General features: G+C 48.9%; 1 protein-coding gene across 1 annotated transcript; it reads right to left on the minus strand.

Moving 5' to 3' along the window:
- Positions 1-999: 999 nt before the first annotated feature.
- On the minus strand, positions 1,000-27,301 carry TMEM8B (transmembrane protein 8B; the record flags this gene model as incomplete). The annotated part of the gene is made up of 13 exons (XM_080709557.1): positions 1,000-1,335; positions 1,556-1,672; positions 1,834-1,980; positions 8,074-8,252; positions 8,446-8,588; positions 8,659-8,782; positions 8,969-9,062; positions 13,309-13,634; positions 14,231-14,499; positions 14,819-14,952; positions 21,195-21,402; positions 21,769-21,958; positions 26,764-27,301. 13 exons carry the CDS (start codon positions 27,299-27,301, stop codon positions 1,000-1,002), a joined length of 2,805 nt encoding a protein of 934 aa, XP_080565683.1.
- Positions 27,302-27,467: the final 166 nt, after the last annotated feature.

The following is a 27,467-nucleotide window of genomic DNA, read 5'->3' on the forward strand; positions in this document are numbered from 1 at the left end:
ACTCAGGGAAAAAAAATAGAGGCTCAAAATAGAAGTTACATTCTTTTGACATTTCTTGCACATCTAAATCTGTACCTGTTACTTGAATTTCCTGGCACCTTGGCTTCCCTCTCCAGGGTGTGGGAGTTATGAGGGAGGTGTGTCTCACTGATTCTCATCTCAGTATACACAAGCACACACACATTCACATGTGACTACGCATACACACACCCCTCTCACTACTGCAAGATGGGCTCCAAAGGAATTAAGAATTAGGCATCAGAAAGAGTTTGGAAATAAACACAGGGGAGCGATGAGAAGGGTACAGGGTGTGCGTGACAGGGCAGAAGCCTCAGCTCCTCCAGGCTGGGCTCCCATCAGCCCTGCCACTTCCTCGGAGTCCCTCCGTCCCTTCCTTTCCCACACTCTGGCCCCAGGGAAAGGAGGCACAGAACCCGCACATACTTCACTGGAGACACAGCAGACCCCACCTGTGCCAGCTCAGACTCCCAGCCACCCAGCCCCAGTGCCGGCTCCATCTGTCCTGCAGTCCCCCTCCGCCAGCTGGCACAGTATAGCCAGGTACTGCCTCTGGGAAGGAAGACTGGGGCCACAGTTGCTGAGTCTCTGGGAAAATCTGGAGACTCCGTTTCGCCAAGATGGATTCCATTTCTTCTGGAATGATGTCACGTTCCTGACAGGGCTCTGTTTCCCTGGGAAGTAATTTGTAACTGTAGGAGGCTCCATATCTTAGGGGTTACGTGCCCCTAGGAGGGACTCCTCCGTCCTGAGGGGGCTCTGTGCCCTGCATAGCTCTAGTCCTTAAGGACTCCATGGTTGCAAAATGATTCCAGCCCCCATGTCCTGGGAAGGGCTCCAGGTCCCTGGAAGAGTTCAATGTTCTTGAGAGAGACTCCACGTCCTCAAGAAATACTGTTTGTCTCTTGTCCCTGGGAAAGCTCCCCAGGAAGAATCCCAGGAAGGGGTCATTATCCACAGGGGCCTGGTCCAGAGCCCTTCTCAGCTGGCACAGATGCTGCTGACGGCGGCCCCTCCCGGGCCCACAAGACCCAGCTCTTCCTGCTCGTTGATGCACAGCTGGTAACCACAGCCCCGGGCCCGGGCTCCAGGTGGGACGTGGCGGTCAGTCTTGGCCCGAGGAGGCAACAAGAAGCCCACACTGCCAGCAATGAGCATGTGCCAAATGCTATGGATGTAGAAGTAGTTGTCTCGGGTCTCCACAAAAGCATAGAGGAGGACAGCACTGCCTGCGATAAGGCTGCCCGGGCACAGGTAGAAAAGCCAGCGGCGCCACGTGGGTGGGTAGCAGTGCCGGCGGCGGACGCTGCGTACTGTCTGGGGGAGGCAAGGAAGCGGGGCTCAGGAATGGGGGCCTGGGGCACAGCCAGAGCCAGTCCCTCAGGCTTCCCCTGAGCCCAGTGGTGATCTAAAACACCTGCCTAGACTGTGGCGGACACTGTGAGCAGGTGATGACAACTGTCTAAGCCCACCTTAAGCCGTGGACTAGATAGCTAGAGCCCTGCACCCAAGTCCTGGTCCCTCCACACACCCTTACCCAGGCTGTGGCCAAGATCCCCAGGGCGAAGAGACTGGGTCCAAGCAGGTTCCAGAGTCCATGCCGGTCAAGCTGCAAAGCCATGGACAGTAGCATAGCCCCCAGCAAGTACAGCACCTAGGGAAACAGGATTCCAGGGCTGGGCTAGAGCCAGGTGGCAGCACTCCGGGGTCTGGGCAGGATGGACAGAGGCACTCGGAAAAGCCCCAGGGGAGGGCAGGAGAGGATGTCAAGTAGACCCTGGCTGTGGTGGTCCCCAGGACCCACTCTGGACTGACCTGCTTGACCACGGGCTGTAAACGAGCCATGGCAATGACCGTGACCCACACAGACATCAAGGAGCCCAGAAAATCACAGAACTGCAACACATCGTAGTCCATGATGCAGAAAACCACAATTCCTGGCTGGTCACAGGCATGATAGAACTAGAAGAAGAAATGAGAGATGTTGAAAGGACTTGGGGCAGAAGTCTTGGTCTATGAAATGAGAGAAAGAGGCCAAAAGGGTGGTGTGCTGCTCTCAGAGAAGCCAAGATCAGAGGTCACAGGTGAGCAGAACTAGGACATGCCGGACTCCCCAACTCCTGAAAGAATGTGGTAGGGAGGCCCAGCCTGCCTCATAAACCATGTGCATCTGGCAGCTTTGACCCTGGTCCTCGCATTCCTAATCTCCCCACCTCTGGGACATGCTCTGGAGACTTTCAGACCACTCAGCAGAGGTCAGTCCCTTCCCTGTCCCCTCATGTTCATCATGGATCCCACCAATAATCCCACACTTTGGGGCCCAACTCTGGCCTCTTGGCCAACCTAGACCCCAAACATCCCCTGTGTGTCCCTGTTTCCCCTGAGCTCAGACTCCAGGTGGGGCTCCACTCTCAGGGCTTGTTCTTGCCAAGCTCTTCATCCCCTCCCCCTGGTGCCACAGAGGTGGGCAGCACGGAAACACAAAGGCAGACACCACAGCCACGGAAAATGGCCGGGCACTTCACAACATGGGCCAATGTGGAGGGACAGTGTCCACTGGAGGACTGACGTCTGAATATGCCTAAGGGATTTATTTTCCAACTTTTTTTCTCTTATGTGTTGATTCACTAGAAGTTTATTTACTTTTTTTAAAAAATCAATATTTTGGTCTTTTTCTATGTTAAATATAAAACCTTGGTTATTCTCTGCTTTCGAGATCAGATATAAATAGTACAGAACACCAAATTACCCTATACTGTTCTATGATTTGGAATTTCTTTGTATTAATTTTACATTTCAGGCTTAACCCACCACTGGCTCCATATTCTTGATTTTCAGCGTATAGAAAGAATGCCCAACATTTTCTGAAGAGCAACTCATAATGAATCCTTTGATCTCCAGTAAGGGAGGATATAGATAGGCAAAAAAGAAGGCAAAGCTGAATCATCCGATACTGAAGACATACCTCAGGGAAGCATCAAGAGCTGACTTTCGCCTAAGAGTTTCTCTGCACTAAAAAGAAACATTGGGGGGATGCAGATATCATCTCTAGAGTAAAGAGGGAAATCATCTCACTAATAATGTTGTTCTGGGCTGATTATTCTCCAAGTATCCTAAAAAGTCAAGGTGATTGTTTAAGGTGTGGGAAGTCCATAGGAGAAGAATTAGTTAAAATTGCCATGAGAGGGAATTGTTCCACTGAAATGTGCAGGGTAACTTTTAGATTGCTATTCCTTTTGACAACAGAATTTATTTAAAGTGGTAGAAATGACACAGAATACTTGGGAAATTTAGGAAAAGAAATTTATAGTACAAACTGGATTCTATTAATATAATTTGAATCTGGACTGATCACTGCCTCAGCTGCAGAACTGTTTTTCTCCCTGTGGAATTTTACATTTTTATAATATAACTATATAGTTCATCAAATGTTCCAAAATGGGTGCCCATGCATCATAGAATATCAAACAAAAATGCAACATATTTAAATCATGCAAAGATTTTAATATTTGTGCTTAGAATATTATGGAACCTAATGTCCACTCTTTATTTGTTGTTTTCTAATTCCATTTTCTCTTGGAGTAGTTTTGGGATCTGGCTAAGGGCCACTGAGAAGTACTTGTAATGGTTTGGGGAACACAAGAGGTGTGAGCTTGTAGCAGGATGTCAGCAATCAGCAAGGAAGGCTGCACAGCCCAGGATGTGGGCTTTGGGGATCTAAGAACTCAAGTACTGCTGGGAAGGGTATGTGGCTTGGACCTTATGGGTTATCCTCACACAACTGCAAGGTTTGATAGATTTTTGCCAATGGTTTTCTTTTTTCTTTTTGTTTGTTTGTTTGTTTGTTTGTTTGTTTGTTTGTTTTGCAGTACTGGGGGTTAAGTCCATAGGCATTCTATCTCCAAACTATACTCCCAGTCCTATTTTTTAGTCTTTATTTTGAAACAGTCTCATTAAGTAGCTGAGGCTGGCTGAAAACCTGGATCCTCCTGTCTCAGCCTCCCAAGTACTAAAAGGTGTGCCACCATGCCCAGTTGCTGATAGTTTTCTATTACTGGTCTATTTATATTTTTCATCTCCTGATTGAATTTTTATCATTCAAGGATTTGGGGAGGGAGGGGATGCGGCTCAGTGGCAGAACACTTACCTAACATGGGTGAGGCCCTGGGTTCCATCCCCACAACAACAAGGAAATGAAGGGGAAATCTATCACTAGGATTTGGAGAGAACTACTAACCTAAATCCATGTGTTCTCTACCTGCTCCAGGACTTCTGAGAAACTGAAATTAGATTAGAAATTTATCAGTGCATGCTCGCTGCCCTGGTGCCAGTGATTCTGTGTAGCTCAGTGATTCTGTGTGAGGGACCTGGAGTCAGGCTGAGTGAGGCTCTGAGCTCCATCATTAACTCTCCTTTAAACAAAGTAGGTAACTTTCCTTCATCTAAAGAGAGAGAAGCTGGGCCTAATAGCACACACTTAAAATCTCAGTACCTGGGAGGCTTAGACAGGAGGATGGCAGGTTCAAAGCCAGCCTAAGCAGCCAGGTGTGGTGGCGCACACTTGTAATCCCAGGACTTGGGAGGCTGAGACAGCAGGACCCCAGGTTTGTGGCCAGCCTCAGCTAATTAGTGAGACCCTCCACATCTCAATGAGACTTTGTTTCAAAATGAAGAGAAAGTAGGGCTGGGGGTATAGCTCAGAGGTAGAATGCACCTGGGTTCAATTCTCAGTACCACAAAAAGAAAGGAGGAGGTAAGAACAAAAGTGCCTACCTATTATTATAGTGCTACTGCAAATACTAAATCAGCAGTGTCCAACACAGCACAGATTTACTAGATGTATTCTGTTGTTACCATTATCTGAACTGGTTGACAACACACAAATTCAAGTGCAAGATTTGCAGACTGCTTTTCCCCATATTTTATATCTATAAATTCCTGAATTATAACCTACTGTCTGTTCCTATGCCCTGGATAGGAATTTAGGACGTGGAACATGACTATCATCTACTGTCCTGATACTGTCAGCTGCAATATGACCACTGGCTACTTAAATGGACTCTGCTGAAAAATGAAATAAGTCTAAACTATGTTAAGAATAAGTAAGGAGAGACAACAGAGAACCTGCCCCTGGAAAACCAGATGACCATAGCGCTACATTATGGTCCACACGGAAAAAGAACTGGAGTTACAGCAGAACCCTCATCAACACCTCAAAACCAGGAGCTGCTGATTCCTTTGCTTGTCTTATTTAACACAGTGGGGGCTCTTTATGAGGTGCCAGGCCCTTGACGATCCCCAGTGCTCCTATCAGGGGAGGTCTTATCCTGCCAAGCTGATATGCCACTGTATCCTGAAAGTGAAGAGCACTGAGCCCTGAGCACCCTGGAGCCAATGCCCAGGATGAACGTGCTCCAGGCTCCTGACACACTAAGACACTCTTACTCACTGTGACTCCCATTCCATCTGCATGGAGCCAGGAGTGGGCTGGTGGGATGGCTGTTGCTCAAGGAGCTGGTGAGCAACCACAGAAAGGGCTTCTGGCAGCTAAGGAAGGGAGACAGTGTCTAATGTAAAAATAGAATGAGGCCCTATCAGAGCAGGCCAAAAAGGGCCCCAGTCAAGCAAAACCAGTGTCTACTTTAGCTACGTGATTGGATTGAGATGCCTTGGGGATGAGAAGACTGCACTTCTGGGTGAGTCTGTGAGGGTGTCAAACAAAACCAGGGTACGCTCTTCTCACCCAGCTCCAAGGCTGAGGTCTGTGCCACATGGCAAGGACTGCCCTCCCTCATCCGTGGAGCAGTGCACAGAAGGACCCCAGATGCTTATTTCAGTACGTATAAGCTCAGCTTCTCCCACATGATGACCAGGATTTCTGTAATTTGGTTCCATATGTCTAATCTAGTAATGCGGGACCCCAGGGAGACACATGATGGCTCTTGTGACATCCTGGTTGCCAAGATATAGGGAGAATCTGAGTCTACCTAGGATTTGTGCAGTTCTCACAGGCAGGCACTGTATGTGACAAGACGCCAGGAACACAGGGGTGACATGACAAGACCCTGAACGCCGCGTCTTGGGGGTGGGAGGTGGAGCCTACCTGCGGGTCAAGCCACAACAGCACACCCACTTCTCTACCCTTACAGTATCTGAAATACTTTCCTGTGATGAAAAACTCAGAGAAGAGCCAGACATGGTGGAACACGCTTGTAATCCCAGCATTTGGGAGGCTGAGATAGGAGGATTGCGATTCACAGACTCAACTACTTAGTGAGGCCCTTTGCTACTCAGTGAGACCCTGTTTCAAAATAAAGGATAAAAAATAGGGCTGGGGGTATAGCTCGGAGCTGGAATGCCCTTGGGTTCCATCCCCAGTACCACCAAAAAGAGAGAAAGAAAGAAAGAAAGAAAGAAAGAAAGAAAGAAAGAAAGAAAGAAAGAAAGAAAGAGAAAAGAAAAGCAAAGCTTAGGGAAGGAGCCATAGAAATTTTTGTAATGAGAATGGAGGGGTTTCAAACACAAATTGTTCCGGGTGTGTCACACACCTTGGAGTCTCAGCTACTCAGAAGACTAAGAGGTGATGGTCACTTGAGCTCAGGAGTTGTAGGCCAGCCTTGGAAACATAGTGAGATCCATTCTCAATCTCAAAATAATTAACCACAAAGCAAGGCATGGTGGCATACACCTGTAATCCCAGTACTTGGGAGGATGAGACAGAAAAATCACAGGTTTGAGGCCAGCCTCAGCAACTTAATGAGACCCTGATTCAAATTATTTTGATTTTATTTATTTATTCATTTATTTATTTACTTACTTAGTTGTTTATTTCAGTATTGGGGATTGAACTCAGAGGCATTCTACCTCTGTGCTACACCCCCAGCCCTATTTCTTATTATTTATTTTGAAACAGGATCTCACTAAGATGTGGAGAGCCTCACTAAGTAGCAGAGGCTGGGCACAAACCTGAGATCCTCCTGTCTCAGCCTCCCAAGTCCTGGGATTACAAATGTGTGCCACCATGCCCCGCTCAAATTATTTTTAAAAAGGACTGAGGGTATATGCCGGGCGTGGTGGCGCACGCTTGTAATCCCCATGCTTGGGAGGCAGAGACAGGAGGATCGCGCAGGTTCGAAGCCAGCCTAGCTGGCTTAAGAGACCCTGTTTCCAAAAATAAAAAAGTATAAAATAGGTCTGGGAATGTAGCCTGGAGGTAGAAGGGCTTCCAGGAACCCCAGTACCACAAAAAAAGAAAAAAAAGGACCGAGGGTGTATATATATCTCAAAGGTATTATACTCCTGCATTCAATCCCCAGTACAAAAAATAAAACCACTGAAAACAACAATGACAACAACAACAAAAGAAACTATTGATCTACTTCAAAATGTACTCCTTTGAGCTGGGATTTTATAGCACTGCCACTTCCCATGATGCCTCAGGACAAAGTTTCTCAGGACTCTGAGAAACAAGCTTTCCTACAAATTACCCAGTAGAGATCCCTCTCTGTCTTCCAAAAGTTCCTAAGAGATGTCAAGGAGGCCATGGTGACTAAGTTGAGGACATGCTTTCATTCCATATAAATGAACCTGCTAAAATGTAGAAATCCCTAGTACACTGGAGAACAGGAGTGCAGAATGGCTAGCCTTCACGTCATGGAAGAACAGGATGGTGAAGACTATGTAGAGATGTGGACAAAAGTGGAGATTTCCTGCCCCCATTCAGAGAAGAACGTAGTGAGGGTGTAGACACAATTCCATATTATTGGGCAGAGTTTCTTGGCCAGTGTGTTGAGTAAAGTTCTCCGTGGCCCTCTGAACAGACAGAAGATGGAGCAATTTCAGCCCCACACTTGTATTAAGTTGGAACAGCCTTGGTCATTTACCCCAAAGTGCCTTACAGAAATGAGCCCTTTCTATGCATGCCATCAAGGGTTGGGAAACACTGCTGTAGAAGACCCAGTAAATATCCCCAGCCTGGGGGGACCATGGCAGAAGCAGAAACCCTCACCCACCGTGTGGACAAGGACACGGTGGTGGCAGGGTACCACCACATACCGTGGAGAAGAACATGGTGAAGGTGTAGACAGCAGCCTCCAGCACATACCGGCTCCGAATGGCCAGGACCACAGGTGGCAAAAACATGAGGTTGCTCAGGCAAAGCAGGAGTGTGGACAGCAGCTGGAATCCATAGGTGAGTGCATCGGCACTGTCCGTGCAGCCCCAGCCCCTCCATCCTGCAGGTGGGGAGGGCGCATGGTGGAAGAGGACCAAAGGCCAGGAAGCCGATGGGTTCAGCAGATACTTTGCTCGCCAACCCCGCCTGCCATGCCCCAGCACCCACGTGTGGGCCCAACACCTCCCGGCTCCAGGCTACCACCCTCCCCAGGCCAGAAACCCAGCCCGCCAGCTCTCTTCCAGCCAGCTCACCCGCCTTGCACTCGCAGGCCGCATACAAGTAGTTGTGGGTGCGCAGCAGCTTGCACTGGCCATAGGGCCCGCAGTCATCCACACATGGGGACAGGAAGGTGCGCAGCCGCACTTCTGCTGTGGCGTTGCGGCACCTGACAAACCTGCGCACACGCTGGTGGTCACTCAGGGCAGGGGACCCCATCCCACCCCACTCCGCCTCACGCAGCTCACCGAGGCCCCACCCCGCACAGGGAGCGGAGGGTCAGGAACCAGGTCCCTGTCTGTGGAAATGGGATTCGCAGCCTGGCCACTCTGGAGGTGGCGCTGACGGAGAGGAGGAAGCCAGCCAGTGACTCTGAAGATGGAAAGGAAAGGGAGGGCCAAGAGAAGAGGAGGAGCAGTCAGCACAGGTCAGGACCCAAGAACCTGCTGCCCACCTGCACCCACCTGCCAGGTGTCACCCTAGCATGTCCTTCCCTGCCATCCCCCACCACCCTGCCCCAACATTCTGCCTCCTCCCCTGCCCCACTCCTCACCCGACCTTTGGAACAGGTCACTGCTGCATCCCCTAAGCTCAAGGGCACCTCATGAGTTAGGCATCCGAACACTGTCACATTTTCTTGGCGCAGAGAACTCTGGGGGGACAGGTATGATAAGACTGTCAGATCTTTTATGTGGGCATACTCAATCCCCAGACTCCTACACCTGCCTCCTTCCAGCCCTCGCAGGACAGTCCACCCCCCAGGAGCCCCCCAGCCAAGTCTGTTCTCTGAAAAGCCTCAGATCCTCCATAAAGCAGTCTCTCAAAGACTGATAAGATGAGGCCCAATTCTGAACTTTCTATTCAGAAGAGAGAATTCCTATCTCAAGCCTATCTAGCTTACTGGGGGGATGGAACAGCTGTTGCCAGCTGCGGAATCTAGGTAACTTTCAGGTTTTGGTCATCTTGCCTTGGGCCTAAGGGCAAGAGGTGGGTAAAAAAAACTCACTTCTCAGGTGAAATGATACCCAGTACTGAATGGTAGTAATGGGAAGCCTGAGAGGTTAAATGTAGTGACCTGGCTGCAGTAAGAGACAAGACACCACCTAGAGTAAGTGTAAGGGCTGTCTACAGGAATAAAAGTAGTAAGGCCTGGCTCGGTGTCACCCTCCTGTAATCCCAGTTACTGGGAGGCCGAGGCAGGAGACTCACAAGTCTGAAGACAGTCTAGACAACATATATTTTATTTATTTATTATTTTGCAGTACTGGGGATTGAACCCAGGGGCATTCTATCTCCAAGCTACACCCCTAGCTCTATTTTTTATTCTTTTTGTATGTATGTATGTATGTGTGTGTGGTACTGGGGATGGAACCCAGGGGCATTCTACCTCCAAGCTATACACCCAGCCCTATTTTTTATTCTTTATTTTGAAACAGGGTCTCATTGAGTTGCAAAAAGCCTCACTAAGTAGCTGAGGCTGTCCACGAACCGTGATCCTCCCGTCTCAGCCTCCTGAATGTGGGATTCAAGCATGCGCCCAGTTGATACATTTAAAAACAAACAAACAAAAAGGCTAAAAGGACACCATAAATTCACTTCATTCAAGAAGGAATTGAGTCAGTGTGTGTGTGTGTGTGTGTGTGTGTGTGTGTGTGTGTGTGTGTTACCAGAATAGAACCCAGGAGCATTCTACCTCTGAGTCACAGTCAGCCCGATTTTTTATTCTTTATTTTGAAACAGGGTCTCACTAAGTTACAGAGAGCCTCACAAGTTGCTGAGGCTGGCCATGAACCTATGATCCTCCTGTCTCAGCCTCCCAAGTACTGGAATTACAAGCATGTGCCACCATGCCTGACTTGAGTCATCTTATTAAATACATAAAAGAGGAAGAAATAAATACATGAAATAAATTTTTAAAATCTGGATAAAAAATAGCATGTCCCTATATGTATGATATACATTTGATACTGACTTCCAAGAAAGCAAAGCCCAGAAGGACACATGGCACATTTCCAGATTTGTGAGTGCATGAAAGTTTGATTAATCAGAGTCTCCGGAGAAACAGTGTCCAAAGGGGCAGTCCTCAGGAAAGTGCTCATCAAAGAGCTGTGTGCTCCATGCATCCTGTCCTCAACCACAAATCTGAGTTTCATTCAACTTGCTCAGAACTGCCCTCAATGGAAGCCCAGTAATACATTACTTAGTTATTCTAGGAGGGAGCTAAAGTGGTTCTTGATCCAAGTGAACACATCAAAATATTAAGGCAACTATCAGAGTGGAGGTGCTGATATATACCTTTAGGGATAAATCTAACAGGCTGAGTTATGTGGCAGGGTCTCAGCATGCAGCTGGTAGAAGGGAAGCAGATACTCATTAGAGTGAATGAACAAGAACATAGAGAAGGGCTGTAGGGTTGAGGAGTAAAGAGTAGTATGGGTAGGGCTAGCCTCTTGTTTGGGCTTTACAGTTTCAAGGTCAAATAGAGACCTGACCATCACTGTCCACAGGCATGGTAATAAACGAACACAAAATATATACAATCTTAGCCAAATGAGCATCAGAGAGAACTTGAGCAAGAAAATAAGAAATGTCTTCAAGTTAAATAACCAGCCCAATCCTGATAAGAGAGACCACTAGAAAGTTCTGAATCATGTCCCATAAAAAGCCACATCAAAGCCAAACACCATGCCACAGATTGATGGACAGGGAAGTAGTCCCCTCTCTCAGAGCTGGAAAACAGTAGAGTTAAAAGGATCCCTAGCCTGGGGAACAAAGCATAAGCTACCAAATCAAAGCCATGCTGAAAATAGTCTTTAATGACCAACAGAGGATTCTGCCCACATCCCAATCTTTTCAGCTGTTGACAATAATGACTCAGAGATAAAGAAGGCCTGTTTTGCAAGTATGTGAACTATATGAGGTGGATAAGGCTCATAGCCCAAACCAATTAGGCAATACCCCAAGGATGGACATAAATTCTTCCACTTAGGTTCAAAATTTCACTGCAAAAAGCCAGGCGTGGTAGCACACACTTGTAATCCCAGTACTTGGGAAGCTGAGACAGGAGGATCCGGTTTCATGGACAGCTTCAGCTACTTAATGAGGCCTTCTGCAATTTAGTGAGATCTTGTCTTAAAATAGATTCTAAAAAAAAATAGAGCCTGGGGTATAGCTCAGAGGTAGAATGCCTCTGGGTTTCATCCCCAGTACCGCATTAGAAAAAGAAAAATTCACTGCAAAATCACAAGACAGAAATTGGCAGTGGTTCACAGGTTCAAGGCACCAAAATTCATATGCCCCTTGATTATAATCAAATACGGCAGGTAATATGGAGAAATAATGTGGGCTGAGAGGGTAAATACTGAAAAGTTGTCAAGGGGATACTTTCCCTATTGCCCAAAGTTTTTATGTGATCCTATTACTTTTACAATAAGAAAATACATGTACACAATTGTTCTGAAGAAACAAAAGTGAAATAAAGGGGAAAGTTCCAGATATTTTAGTTCACCGGAGGCCACAGATGATCCCCAAGTGGGGTGCAGCAACTCAAAGAGGTCCCTGGGTCTCGGGCTGCACACATGCAAGGCCTGCTCAGACTGCCTCAGATCACTTCAGACATGTGATGACCAGTGGAAAAATAAAAAGACTAGAAAATGGGACTGGGGGTGGAGCTCGGAGGTAGAATGCCCCTGGGTTCCATCCCCAGTACTGCAAGAAAAAGGAAAAAAGAAATATGACCAGAGAAGGCAGTGGCAGATGGGGCAAAGTCTGAAAACCAAAATAACAAGTTGTTTTAGCTTTTGGAAGGCTGGGGGAAAATATCTTAAGGGCGGTTAAATATGGCATGGATTTAATGAATGTAACACACTAAGGCCAGATATTATAATAGGGGAAAGCATGAAGGGAGAGAGGAGGCATATGAGAATTCTACTTTCTGTTCAATTTTTCTATAAACCTAAAACTAAAAAATAGTCTACTAATTTTTTTTACAAAAAAGACAGGGATAGGTTTACTTCCTATAACTTCAGGGCCAAACAAAGATCAGTAAAGGCTAAGCATGGTGGCGCACACCTATAATCCCAGTACTTGGGAAGCTGAGACAGGAGGATCACAGGTTTGAGGACAGTCTCAGTAGTGTAGCAAGACTATCTATAACCTAGTGTCTAGATATCTAAAACCTGTTTCAAAACAAAGATTAAAAAGGACTGGAAGTGTAGTTCAGAGTTAGAATGCCCCTGGATTCAATCCCCAGTACCACAAAAATAAATAGATCAGTGAGTAAAACTTCATGGAGGCAGCTGTGTTGTTGTTGTTGTTGTTGTTGTTGTTGTTGTTGTTGTTCTGGGGATTGAACCTGGGGACATTCAACTCTGGCCTACATGATGAGAGTCTCACTACTTGCTGAGGCTATCCTTGAACCTGCGATCCTCCTGTCTCAGCCTCCCAAGTACTGCAATTACAAACATGCCCACCACACCTGTCTATGAAGGCAGATTTTGGTGGAATGTCAGAAATGTCATTAGCAAAAGGAGCTATCCAAACAAGGGCACATGGCCTCCAGAGATGGTGGACCCGTTGTCACAGGAGATATGCCTAAAAAGCAAACTACCACCACTGGGAGATGCCTTTAAGTGGAAGGCCATCTTGCAAAACTGGGACCACAGACTACTCTGAGTGTCCTGACTGACCCAACCCATTTTCATTACAGTGAATATTCAGAGCATGCTTGGTGACCAGAACTGGACTGAGATATGTTCCTTTACAATGGGAGCATGGTCCCACTGAATAGGTAGAAGCAACCTGGACAGGCTTCCTGGAGGAAGCAAGGGCCCTCACCACTGACACCTTCCCTTCAAAAGCCCTCGCAGGGCAACCACCCCACTCTCCACAGCCAGTACCGCATTGAGCTGTAGCTCCAGACTGAGGACGCCTCCACTGTCCAGCACTGGCAACAGCCTCAGGGCGAACACGGCTGGGCGCTCCGGTGGAAGGGCCACGCTGGGGCCAAAGAAGATGTAGAAGTGGACGGAGAAGGTGTCCAACTCATTGCGCAGAGTTGGGCGCACTGGCCAGCAGTGCTCGGGTGGAGATGTGGATGCAGGCGCCTCCATGGTGGTCCCCAGGGATGGCGGCTCGGGGGGCAATACCTGGCTGCCCAGTGACTGGGGCATGTTCATGGCAGCTCCAGGGACCAGGGCACGGGACAGGCTGGGCTGTGGGCACTCTGTGATGCAGAGGAAACCAGAGCTGAGGCCCGCAGCCGTTACAGCCCTGCAGCCCCCCACAAGACAGAACTGAGCCAGACAGGGTGTAGCAATGGTGGGGAAGGATGAGAAATAGAATGCAATCCCTTGGGAGTGTGGGATGCCAGGGTCACAGGCTAGGGCCCATGGGCTCTTAGGGGTCACAGTGAATAGAATTTCACATCAAAAGGAATCGAGGTCACCTCTCTCCCCCCAGATGCCATGAAACACTGTTGAAACAGATAACTAAATGTGACGGGCTGTCTCACTGAACTGCACAGGCTTTGGCAACCACAATATCCTAGCAGTCCTGGCCATCCTGCCTACGCCAGGAAACTGAGAGATCTAATCAAGGGAAATAAGAGCCTTTAATTTCCCCAAGTCAGATGCCAAAGGGAAAAAAAATGGTCTGAATGCAGTCCAGGACATGGAGCTCCGCACTGGGCGGCTTCATGGAGGTCGGGGCCCTGAGTGGGAGGGTAGACTGTAGGGCCATGGCAGAGAGTCACTGAATACAGCCGTCCAGGCACTTCCCAGCCACAGGCTGGCAGGCTGGGCCAGATGTGAGGGTTCTCACCTTGCAACCGCACACACAGCTGGAAGCGGATGGTCTTGCCAGGGCCCCGGGGTGGTGTCTCCACACGCACATAGACCCAGTGCCCCCACGGGGGCAGTGCCAGCTCCAGATGGCACACTGAGGCACCTCCACAGGACACAGAGCTTGAGTTATGCAGAGGTGGGGCCTTGGGACGTAGGCGCAGTGTCAGAGGGCAGGCAGACATCCCTCGGCCTCCCAAGCATACCAGCTGCGCTGAAACCCTGTAAGTGAAGCTGGGCACAAAGACCCTGGGCAAAGGAGAGATTGGGGGCAAGAAAGGACAGACAGAGAAGTGAGAGGGACACCAGAGAGAGGGAACTACAAGGCAAGGGGGGCAGGTAGGAGATCGGGGACACAGCGAAACAGGTAGCCTTTTAGGTCTCTCCGCTGTGTGAGGAGAGAGGTGGCAGGGATCTGACCCACCCTGGGGCTCTGGGTCACCCAGAAGACCATCATGGCCAGAATGAGAGCAGGACCAGGCAGTGGCTGAGACGCTAAAGGAGAGCCTGGCCGCCTGCTTAAGCCCAGAGGAGGACATGGGCCCGGTTTGGGGAGTATTTAACTCACTTGTACAGAGCTGAGCGGTTGTGAGGAGAGAACATTTGCTCTGAGGGTCGACCAGGAAGCAGCACAGCCACATCCAGCAGACGTCGGACGATCAGCTGCGGCTGAAGGAGGTACTGGCACTCATCCTGGAGACCCTGAGGCAAAAGCAGGGGTGACAGGAGGAGGAGAGACAGCAGGGGTGCTACTATACCAAGGCTAATAGTGCCTCCAAGGCAGGTCAAGGAGAAACACCCTCTGGCCTCCTGCTCCCAAGCTCCGACCATGGTCTCTAAGTTGAGTTTTTCTGCTGGAGAGGTCATTTCCGATCTCCTCTACCCCACCTTCAAGGTCTGCTGTGATCCTCAAGTCTGGCTGAGGAACTGGGAGTCAAGCCCAGGGTTGCTCAGCAGACAACCTGGCCCTGCTTCCCCCAAGCCAACCCCTCCTCTTGAGCATTCCTCGCCAGCCCCACATCACCAGAGTCTCAAACAACCCCAATTCCCTGCTGGCTCTCTTAGGGGAGGAGGAAAGCCCCTTCAAGGCCTCCAGTCCACCCCACCCCACACCGACAACCCAAATCTTTGCCCTCATGCCCCTGCCCCTCTCACATGCTTGCCCAGCCTCTGCTTCAGCCACCCAGGGAGGGCCACTGGCACCTCTAAGGCAACCTCAGACTCTGAGCAACTCAAGAATAGGAACCTCATCTTATTCTATTTCTGTTCCTCCAGATACAGGGCCTAACGTGTTCACAGTTCACAAGGAAAGTTTGCTAAATAAGTGAATAACAAATGGATCAGCCCATCTGGGGGCAGCTATGACCTTTATAAAGCCAAAAACTGCCATCTTTGACTCCCCTCCCACTGCTCGGCCCACAGGACCCAGATACACCAGCGCCCTCAACCTCAGAATGTGTTTCTCTTGACACTGGAGGATAACAACCATGTCTCTCCCAGCTCTTGTTCTGAACAAATGCTCTAGCCCCTTCTTCTCTCCTGCATTGACACCATCACCCCACAGAACCCCATCACACCCTGCAGAACCCCATCACAATTCAGTGGACATTGTCCCATGTGGTGTGGTTTCACTTCCCCAGTATTCATAGCTACTTGCCCTACAAACCCAACAGTTAAGGAGCAAAAGTGTTCTCTAATTAGGCATCTACAACTTTCTGGACAAATGGTCTTTTGCTGGCCCAATAATCTAGAGGCTATGGCCCACTTATGTGATTATTCTGACCAAAACATACTCCAAGCCTTGTTCTGGGACAAAAGTTCTCACCCCTAATAGCCCATGAGTTCCATGCCATGGACAAGCATGCCAAGGCACCGACTCCCAGCAAAGCTCCCTGGGGCTGGAAGGAGGCTTTGAGAGATGCCAGGCCAGAAGGTCAATTACCCCTGCCTGGAATTATCCTGGGCCTTTGCATCTCAGCATCTCTAGTGCCTAACACAGCGTTGGGCACAAAGTAGACACTGAAAAAAATATAGCCATCAAGTTGAAGAATGGATGTCAAAAAGAGGGTTTGTTTAAACTAATCCTGAACTGACTTAGGTGCTCAAAAACTTCCATCTCTGATATTCAAAGCAGATGTCCCTCATCCATGGTGTCCAAACCTAGAGATTGGAAACACTCTCACAAGGAATTTCAGTGACACAGCATTCCTAAGGCAGAAACACAATAATCTTGCAGTGAGTGAGTCCCAAGGGTGGGCTCATGCTCAAAGGTGACCCATTGCCTTGGTAGAGAGTCCAGGGAAAGAAACACTGCTCCACATTTTGCTTGCTGTTACAAAGGATCAGAAGACATGATCTCCCTAGTTAAGAGGTGTTCCTTCTTCAACTGTACAACAGGCACATTCAGCCCCTCCCTCAACGCGGAGTGTAGACCAGGGAAGATGCAGGGATGCAGTGACCTATACTCATGATGGGGCAGAAAAAGGGCCCAGAAGTCAGGCCCCCAACAGCTGCCAAGACAGAAGTCAAGTAAGAGAGTTCAAACTGAGTCAACAGGCCATGCAAACATCAGCAGTTATGGAAGGAATGGGGCCAAAACAAAGAAGCCTGAGGATCAGAGAGCCAAAAGCAAAGAGTGGGTGGGAAAGGGCAGGAGAGATCCTGGTGTGGAAAGCGAAGGACATGGATTCCATGTATGGGTAGGGATTAAAAGATGGAAGATGTCCAGAGATACTTAGCCTTCTCTATGGGAATATCCCAGTGCTCAGCACAGCCCCCTCACTCATAATCAATCAGCACCAGTCAACACAGAAGTAAACAAAGAATAGACTAAATGGAATGGAAGCAGGGAAGTCAGGTGGTGGCCAGGAGAAAGCTAAGTGGAGGTGTGTTCAGAAGGTGCCTTAGAGGTAGAGTCAACGAGGCATTTTCTTTATGGATTGGTTGTGGGGAAAATACAAATCAAGAATGACACCTAAATTTGGGGCTCAAACAACTGGTAGATGACAGTGCCCTTTTCTGAGATGAAGATATAGAAAAAAGAAGCTTAGACTGGTAAGAATGAAATGGGAATTAAAGAGGTTTTTTTTTAACTCTGCTTTGACTTATACATACTAAGCTTGAAACATTTCTTAGACATCCCAATTGGATATGTCAAATAAATAGATATAAAGTTTGAGATTCAAAGAAATTGGGACTGGCAGACTACTCTTAGAAAATATTAACTCACAGATGGTATTTAAAACAATTGTGCTAGAGATACCAAGCAAGAAAATGAAAAAATATGTAAAAGGAGTTGTTCTGGATGGAGCATTAGGTTACTACAGCATATATAGATTAAGCAGAGAAGAAACCAAGAAAGGATACAGATGCACGGTCAGTGGGCCAAAGGAGGACCACGACAATACTGTGGTCACAGAGGCCAAGAGGAGAAATGTTTCAAAAAGAAGAGAGTAACACAAGGAACTAGTTAACAGCTAGTTATAAGTTGACTCTGGGGTGAGAAATTAGGAACTGGAAGGAGAAAGGGGGAAGACTTACTTTTCACTGTAGCCTTTTGTACCTTTCCAATGTTGTACCAGGTGCATACATTACCTATTTGAAATATAAATAAAATAACAGGAGGAGGAAAAGCAGAAGAGGCACTGTTAGCAGATTTTAACCACTTCAGTTGAGATATTTTTGAGTTATGCTGGTCCTACCTGGTGAACAGAAGCCTTTCTTCTATAATCTTTTTCTTTGCTATCCATTTGTTTTCTTTGTTTTGATTTGCTTGTATTTACCTTAAAATGTTAGACCTGGAAGATGAAGCCTTTTAGGAGAACTTGTGCTCAGCCAGTTGGGAGAATGTTCTCCTTATGAACCATTTTGGTGCCAACTGGTGGAGACATGCCAAAGGCCAGCTCCTGGGGGCAGGCTGGCAGCTAGGCACCATAGAATGAGATCATGCTCCAAGACAGAAGAGGTAAGGAGATGGGCGCCGGCAGGAGGCCAAGACAGAGGTGACTGACAGGAAGAGGGGAGAAGGAAAGGAGAGGAAATGAGGTCGGCTTGGGACACTTTGAGTCTGGGAAGGTGGCAGAAGGGCAACAAAAACGCTCTAAGGCCCCACCATGTGCCAGGCTCTGTGCTGGGTGCAAGAATGTGTCCCAAGGAATAGAGTCACAGGGCCTAGCAGAGCGGGGGCTGGACTGCTAGGTCACTTCTCTCTTACCACCTCTCTGGGCTCCGTATCACTGTCCAGATGCAGTGTAAACTTCTTGGCCCTTCATGGTCTGGCCTCCACTCAGCCCTCCACCTCCCTCAGCCCCCCACACCCAGCTCACACTGAATACTGTGGTTCTGGAGGGTTGGCCCATGCTGTTCCCACCACCGGAATGCCTTTCTCTACCTCCTTGGCCTCAGGCCCTACTTCCTAACAGTCTTCCAATACTCCCTTTACCACACTGGCAAACTTGAGTTAGCCATTTCTCCTTCATCTTCTTAAAACATTTCCCGCATCTCAGCAGTGTACACTGTCTTATTTACCTCAGTGTTTCCAGCACCCAACCCGAGGCTTAGCACAAGCAGGTGCTAAAGCACTAAGTGACTAAAGGGAAATATGAGCTCATCCTCAGGGTGAAAGATGGTCCTAGAAAAAGCACTGCCTTCCTACTGCTGGGACTCTTTACCCTCACCAAGGCTATTCCCAAACCCACATGACTTCTTGAGCTTTCCAAGCTTCACAGAAAGCCAGAACAACCATGGTACAAGGAGGGCACAAGTTGAAGATATGAAGGAATGCTCTGGGCACAGGCTTAAGTCTGGGAAACTGGCTAGGGTCTAGAGAGCTTAAGAACCCTAGAGGCCCACATAAGATTCCAGAAGTCAATCAAATTTTTAGAAGGGCCATACACATGATCCTTGCCCCCACCAACTTCTAGAGCAGGCCTAGCTGAAGAGCTACATCTTCATGGTGTCCAGAACTTCTGCCACCCACAGGCAAGGTAGAGCTGTGCCCTTTCCCCCTAGTCTACTGCAGCCCTGGGAGCTCTGCTAGCTAGGGCTCCAGGTAGGGTAGCAAGAATTTGGGGCCCTGCTTGCTCCATCAAGATGCAAATGGGCATGGCTGGCCTGACTCTCTTTTCTTTGTCTAACTCTCTTTGGTCTGGCCACTCTGAATCATACTCTAGGTTTTAGGCAGCCTTTCTCTGTACTACTATCTCAGATTCCCCACTGTCCCAATATGGCAGCTATAAGCCATGCTGACAACTCCTAAGCAGGCCCCAGATACCATAATACCAGCCTAAGCCTAGACTCCAGTGTTATGGATATCTAGAGAAGTGCTAGAGAAATCTCTGTCAGTTCTTACAAAGTGAGTCGTGGACCAGAGTTGGGATCAGGGGCAGGCTCTTTGAGATTTGGCCAAATCCATATGAAGAAGTTCCTCATAGTAGAAGAAGCCTTAGTTCTGATGTGAATCAAGGTCTACTGAAGCCTAGAGCCTTTTCCAAGTGAGCTCCTCTCATGACTCACCCAGAGGGCTCCCAGGCCTCCTATACATCCCTCTAAGGAAAAAAGGCCTTTCACTGAGGCTCCAGAGGCTGGCTACATGAGCCCCAGCTCACATCTCTGCCAACAGCAGAGCCTGTGCCCTTCTCCCCGTGGGATTCAGAGCTCAACTGAAGGTATTATTAACACTTCCGTGAGTGCTGGGCTCCAGCAGGAGGAGGACACAGTCAGAGTTCCTTCCCTCAAAGAACTCAGCCTGGAGAGATATCTCTAATCTCTATGTAAAGTCTTCACCTGGTTGGCAATTTCTGCCTCTCTCAATTCTCAACCCTACTAGCTTTCTTGTTCTATAATATTCTATAATGTCCTTTCCTTCCTTCCTTCCTTCCTTTTTTTTTTTTTTTTTTGTGTGTGTGTGTGTGGTACTGGGGAAGCAACCCAGGGGCATCCTACCTCTGAGCTACACCCAGCCTTATTTTTTTTTTTAAACAGGGTCTGAGTTGCAAAGAGCCACTAAGTAGTTAAAGTTATCCACGAACTGCAATCCTTCTGTCTCAGCCTCCCAAATGCCAGGATTACAAGCATGCACCACCATGTCTGCCTTTAACGTCCTGTTCTTTCATTTCTCACTCTGCTCACACATGGTTCTCTACCCTTACAAGAGACCCCACTCACATGGTCATCTCACTCTGACAATGGCCAGCTCTACACACCCTCCCTCTCCTCAGGTGAACAGTAGAAAACAGACAGATTCCCTTCCTATGAGGAGGAAGCCCAGCCTAACACACAAGATGGCAGGAAAGCACCGTGGCATTTCCTTCCCCTCAAAATCAGAGAAGTATTCTGACCTTTGAACCTGCCCTTCAGGCTTTAGCAATCTCTACTTTGTAAAATCAGTGCTCATATTTAAAGGAAAGGGAGGCAATGGTCAGGATGGAAACCAGCTTCCCAAAGCTTCCTTTTAAGAAAAAAGGGTTCTCTCATGGTTCCCCATAGGGTACGAGAAGCTATCTGAAACCATGATGGAAGAAGAATGTACCTTCACATGGAGTAGAGACTGGGCTGTGAGCTGAGAGAGACTTCAAGGCTATCATCAATTGAAATGTAGAGTAGAACCAGTGTTAGGGGTTTGTATTGCAGATCTGACCATTCCTTGGTTGACTTCTGATCACTCAGAATAACTCTAGTGCCTCCCAATCGGAAGGGGCTCTAGTCTCCAGTGCCAGAGCCTCTGATTCAGGACTCTGAACTCTCCCTTCTGCTTTCCCCCTAAGTTGCCTCCTGCAGACTATCCCACCAGATGACCTGCTGGCTACAGCCATGCCCTACTCTAGTCACCCTGTGTTGCTACCCACCCTGGCACAAGGCTGGTGTGCCAGGTAGACTGTGAGAGGAATTTACCAGAGATGGAGAGGCAGCTTTGTCCCCTCCTACCCAGGGCAATATTAACCCACCTTGACAGAGATGTGGCCGTGGGTCTGGGGAAGGTGGGCAGCCAAGAACCAGTCCCCAGGTAAGGGGCTGCTGACGTTAAAGATGCCTGAGGTGCGGTTGGGCAGTGTCCAGCTGAGGGTCAGAGAGAAAACCCCAGGCACAGCTGTGTCCCCTGGGAAGTGTGTATGCAGGGGATTGATGACAGGGGGTGCCCCGGACCGGAAATACCTAGGGGACCAGAATTAGGAGAAGAGAAAAGCAAGCAGTGGGATAGGAGACAGGAAATGGTGGGGGGGGGGGACTGTCACTCATTACCAACAAAACAAAGGGGTTCTCAACACGGACACATAAAACAACGTGGTTTCAGGTCAGGGGTTCAGGCCAAAGGGGCAAGAACTCAACTCAGGCACTCATACTACTATATAGTAGAGGAAATGGTCAGGTGACAGAGGTCAGACCCTCACTCAGTCACATTTTAATTTGAATATAGGTCAAGGTCAAGGTCAGGAGGTTAGATACTCCTAAAGTCACACTTTAGTTTGAAAAGTGGTCTGTGGTTGGGAGTGGGGGCTGAGGGGTAACTCAGACACTCACACAGTCACACTTTGGTCTGGGCAGTGGTCCCCAAAGGTTCCCCCCTGCTCCTTGAAGATGATGAGGTTCCAAACAGCCAGGAATGTGTCCTCGGGAACATGGAAGTGGAAGAGTTCGGTACTGGCAAAGGAACGGAAAGGACTCAGCTTGCGGGGTGAGCAGGTGGAGTAGTCAGTCAGGAAGAGGCCTCCTAGGAAGCAGGAGAAAGAGAAAGGAGCGGGGCAGGACAGAGGGCATTTCCATTAGGCAACAGGCATGTCCGTCCCCATCACCAATACCTCCAACTCGCCAAATGCTCTCCTCCAAGCCAGGAATGGCTCTGTGCTGCCCTAATGAGCATTTGGTTTAATCTTTACAGAAACCTTATAAAAATAAATAAGCAAACCTTTTGTACAGATAAGGAAAATGAGGCTCAAACCTAGACCAAACAGGATTTAAAAACAGGGCCCTTTACATCACTTCACAGCTGTCCCCTCGCTGAGAAACCATTGCTCTCTTACCAAACATATGGAAACAGAAGTGTGGAAGGTGTGTGTGTGTGTGTGTGTGTGTGTGTGTGTGTGTGTGTGTGTGTGTTGGCTGGACTCTTAGCCATCAAAACAGGCTAGAACTCCACCTGTGGGGCTTGGGAGTCAGCGCAGAACTATGTAACTTCCCTATTTATTTTCTGCCCCTTTCTGTTCCCCTGTGGTTAGGAGCAGTAAAAAAAAAATCCTCTGAAAGTTCACAAAAGCTGTCTGTATACTGGTTCAGGGCAGGAGAAGGGAGGGAAGGTGTGGTAAGGTTGCAAGGGGCCTGCCTGGGTGGCAGAGGCAAGAACAGGAACTGGCAGGCCACCATGAGAGTGCCCAGGGAAAAAGAGTCATCAAATCCTCTAGGGTCAGAATGCACCGGCGGGGGTGTTAGCCCAGAGGGAGGCCCAGTGAGGCAGTCATTTGGTGACCCAGTGGAATCTCAAACCTCTGGGGAATATTCAGAACACCCAGGTTGGGAGGTGGGGAGGAAGTGGTCATCTCCAGCTAAAATACCAAGATACCTGATTGTGGCTGTCAGGAACAGAGCCAAGGGGACTAGGACTGCTGCAGCACTGAAGGAACCCCAACAGCTTAGCCAGAGAGGAAAAGAGGGCCCCAAAGCAGGCAAGGTCCCCCACAGTAAATCTCCAGAGCTGTGCTCTGGAGACTGGCCCCAGAGCAGCACAGGAGCATGCCCCCAGGACAGCTGAGAAGGTGGGGACATAGGCATCTTCAAGATAGAGAGGAGCCAGGCCTGGTGGTGCACACTTGTAATCCCAGTACTTGGGAGGCTGAGACAGGAGAATTGAATGTTTGCAGCCAGCCTCAGCTACTTAGTAAGGCTCTCAGCAACTTAGTGAGATCCTGTTTAAAAAAAAAAAAAAAAAAAAAATGGGGCTGGCGATTTGGCTCAGCAGTAGAATGCCCCTGGGTTAAATCTCCAGTACCACAAAAAAAGAAAGAAAGAAAGAAAATAAAAAGACAGAGAGGAGCCAGGGAAGGAGAGACTCTGGAATTGTTTTCATCCAAGCAGGAAATACCCACAGGCCTGCCTCATCTGATGATTTCCCTCTTTGAAGATGGAGAGACACAATCACAATAAGGTGTTTGGGGAAGAAAAAAAAAAAACAGAAAAAGGAATCTGGGAATGGGCAGCTGCTGAAGGAAGACACAAACAAGGGTTAAAGTTGGCCCCACTAAACTAGGGCAACATTAAGAGTTCACATGCTCCAGAGAGCGGCCTTAGCAGCGAGGGCCACTGGCTCCACTGGCTGTGCACATCCTCCAAGGCCACGGTTACACCCAAGCACCAGTCCTTCCAGTTCTAAACACATCATCAGTCTCAGCTCTCAGCTCTCAGCAAGGAAGATCTGTTACCTTGCAAGCTGAACACTGCCCAGGAACCCACACACGCTCACAGGGCAGCACTCAGAGAGCAGTGGGTATGTATCTGAGGGGATAAAGGGCAACTGAACCAACTGATGGGGAAGGGTTCCTAGGAGCCCTGGTTGTGAAAACGTAGAAGCTGAAGGCTAAGAGCTGAACAGCCTAGATGCTATTGTTAAAAAAAAAAAAAAAAAAAAAAGCTCTGGAGCCCCCTCTGCTGGGCTCAGGGAAGGGCTGCTCTTCCTCAAAGCAGACATCAGGGATGCGGCATCTCATTAGCCATTGCCACTGCTAGAAAATATGTTAGTCCCAGTGCAGACCCTCAGAGAGCTAGTGTGAACAATGGCTAATGACCTTTGGGAAACATGGATGGACAAATGCAAACAGACTTGGGATTCAAAGGACCACGGCATGACCTGAGAACTGGGGAATCAGCTAAGCAATCCCCAAAGTGGCTAGGGACTATGGAGGTCACAGAATAGGCTGGTGGGGAAAAGGAGTAAGCAACAGCTGGGAATGGTGGGAGGCACCTAGAAGTTCTAGGGACAGATGTTAGGAAAGGGTCCACAGTTCCATTTATCTCAAGCTTTGATTTGGAGTTTGAACAGGGCCTACAGAGATGTATCCCACAGAAATCATAAGGAACAACCAAGTCAAGCTAGGATGACCCTGTCCTGATGCTCCAGTACTTCTATGATGAAGCTAGATTCACTTCTACCACCTACCCCAACCCCAGCATGCATGAGCACATAGATATACATACGCATGTGTACACACACACACACACACACACACACACACACACACTGACATGGCCTTGCTCCTGGTAGCACTAGGTAGGACAAAAGGTCACTTCTTGGAATGACAAGGCATGCCTGGGTTATCAACCATGGTCTGCTATATCCAAGAAAAAGACATAAGGAACGGGGACAGGACCAGGGGATCCCAGAAGTAACTTCCATTCCTGAAATGAGATTGAAGCCAACAATAAGCTTTTGTGCTTGTTGCTGTGCTACATTGTGATGGCCCTATGACTCTGCTAGCCTCTCCTTCTGCAAAATCCATCACCAAGCCAGGCATGGTGGCACATGCTTGTAATCCTAGTACTTGGGAGGCTGAGACAAGTGGATCACAGTTCACGGACAGCCTCAGCTACTTAGTGAGGCCCTCTGCAACGTAATGAGACCCTGTTTCAAAATACAGAATAAAACAGGGCTGGGGTATAGCACAGAGGTAGAATACCCCTGGGTTCTATCCCCAGTACAGCCAAAAAAAAAAAAAAATCATCGCCACCACTAGGTCACAGAGCACACCTATCGAGGCATTGGCTATTAACAGCACCAAGGCAGCCCTGCCTGCTGGTGGGCTCATAGAGTACTGTTTCAACTGTATTATAATTCTCTCCAAAGCTTCAAACCTGCTTCTGGACAACTGTATTTTTATCTATAACTTTTAGGTCTTTAAGCCCTGTGGCTATCAGTCACCCTTATTCCTTGGCCAGCCCAGGGCTTCTCAATAGGCTCATGAACAAAGAAGCCATGGTGGCAGGGATGGAAGCTACACATTAGGCTCAACAGTATGAACTTGCCTTGCCAAAACTGAAAACCTGACCAGCTGCTACCTTTGCTCAGTGCCCAACTTGCCAGCAGTACTGATCAACACTGAAACCACCCCTCCTGGTTCTTTTCTTCCAGCAGGTGGGCTGGAGACCAAGGTATTACTGCTACATGTTGCAAGAGGCACTCAACACCCACCTCTGAGCTAGCAACTACCTACTTCCAAAGGCAACATTTCAGTGATCAGTCCACATAAGGAGCCAGCAGACCTGAAAAGGTTTATGCATGGGCCACATGTTCCCTCACCCTGTCACAAAATCATAAGCATTCAGAGGACACATGGCACACATGCACCCCACACAACATTCATGTCTCTAGACTCAGTGACACTGCCAGCCTTCCCACAGATTCCTCAATTATACACACAGGCACCCGTCCCTACCCCCGCTGCTCTGTTAGTTGGTGTTGCTGAAGACTCCACTAGACACACCTCCATCCTATCTAGGTGCCACCTGGTAGAGGTGGCTGGGGACTGAAGCCATGCAGATTACAGTAGTTTTGTGATGTGGCCACCTGTATGGCAAGTCCAATAGGCCAGGACCCCTTCTTCCTCCCTCATTCTACTCTTCAAGAAGTTATACCTCTACCTCTCCTAGCCAAGTGACTTCCTAAGCTGGATGGTGGCCCTAGGTTGACACTTACAAATGAGAAACAATATGTGGATGAAGCCTCCTTTGTGGGAAGACTGGGGAAAAGAGAGGTTGTGCTTTTGTGCTCTGAGCCTTCCCTTACTTGGGTGTGATTTTCTATTGCCTAGGTATTGCAATAGGGGCAGGTGGAGGGTAGGAAGGCAAGTATGGGATATGAATTGGAAGCTTTTCCAGCCCTAGTCATTTATAAATAATCTGGCTTTGAACAAATTGATCCTCATTGAGCCTCAGTTTCCCTATCTGTAAAATGGCTTCTGGGTTTCAACTCTGCTGAAAGTATCAGAAATTATTCCTAGGCCAATCAAGCTTGTTGGGAAAAGACTCACTACGAAAATAAAACTTGATATATTGACAACTAATTCATTTCCATCTATTTGCTACATTGTTATTTTCAAAACTGTTCTCTTAACCCTATTTGAATATACATCCAATATCTTGAAGATTGAGACCATATCTTCTCAGACTGGACTAGAGGCTTCTGGTATGGAGCTATGTCTTTCTCCCATCAAACTCTGAGAGCAAGAGGGGCAAAGCCCTTATGACTTTCCTGGGAAAACCAGAGGCAAGTGGAGTCAGGATGAACGCCACTTAGAAAGAAAACCCTGAAGACTCTATCCTAGGGACTACTCGCCACTTGCTAAGCCTCAAATCCAGTACCACTCTTGATGCTGCCAATTCCTGTTGTGTAAGACCTCTCTCCTCCCTATTTCTCCCACTTCTTCCCCAGTGATTTAGCTCCCCAGGTCCCACCTCTCCTGAATCTCTCCCAGCCCACCCTCCCTGCTAGAACCCCAACCTTGCCTCGATCTTGCCTGCTTCTGCACTCACCAGCCCCTGGACCAAGGACAGAGAACAGCAGCAGCAGCAATAGGGCTGGCGACAGCTGGAGCCCAGACCTGAGTCGAGGCTGGGAGAGGGGCAGAGTGTGAGAGGGGCCGGGAGCCAGCGGGAGAGACTCGGGTAAACACAGAGATAAGGGCAAAGGCTGAGAAAACGGGTTGGGCTGGACTGAGCACTGAGGCTTCAACAAGGGCAGGGGGTGTGATGGAAGAAGGGTTTGTGATGGGGACGAGAGCAAGGGTCGGGGTTGGGCAAGGGACTTAAGCAAACACGGGGAATGGGGTAGGGACCGAGGCTGGGCTGGGATTTGTGACAGGGGGTGGAGCAAGGGCCGAGGCGGGGATGGGGGCCAGGCTAGGGGCAGAGACTGGGACTGGAGTGGGGGCCTGGACTGGGACCTGGACCTTGGCATTCGCTGGGACCCAGGACGCGGCTGGGACCGATTTGGGAAGCGGGGCGAGGGCGGGGCCGGAGGCCAAGGCTGGAATTGGGATAGGACGAGGGGCCGGGACAAGGGCTGGGCCATGGCCCGGGGCGGGGGCGGGGCCGGGCGGGCCAGCGCGGGGCGCTCGCAGAGCTGACCCGCGGCTCCGCTCCCCACCCCCGGGGGTGGCCTCCGGTGGCCTCGCGGGCCCGGGGCCGGGGGCCGGGACCTGGGTAGGAGTTCAGGCCTGAGCGACTCCGGGCTGTGC

Source organism: Muscardinus avellanarius (assembly GCF_963383645.1).
Source record: "Muscardinus avellanarius genome assembly, chromosome: 13".
Lineage (NCBI taxonomy): Eukaryota > Metazoa > Chordata > Mammalia > Rodentia > Gliridae > Muscardinus > Muscardinus avellanarius.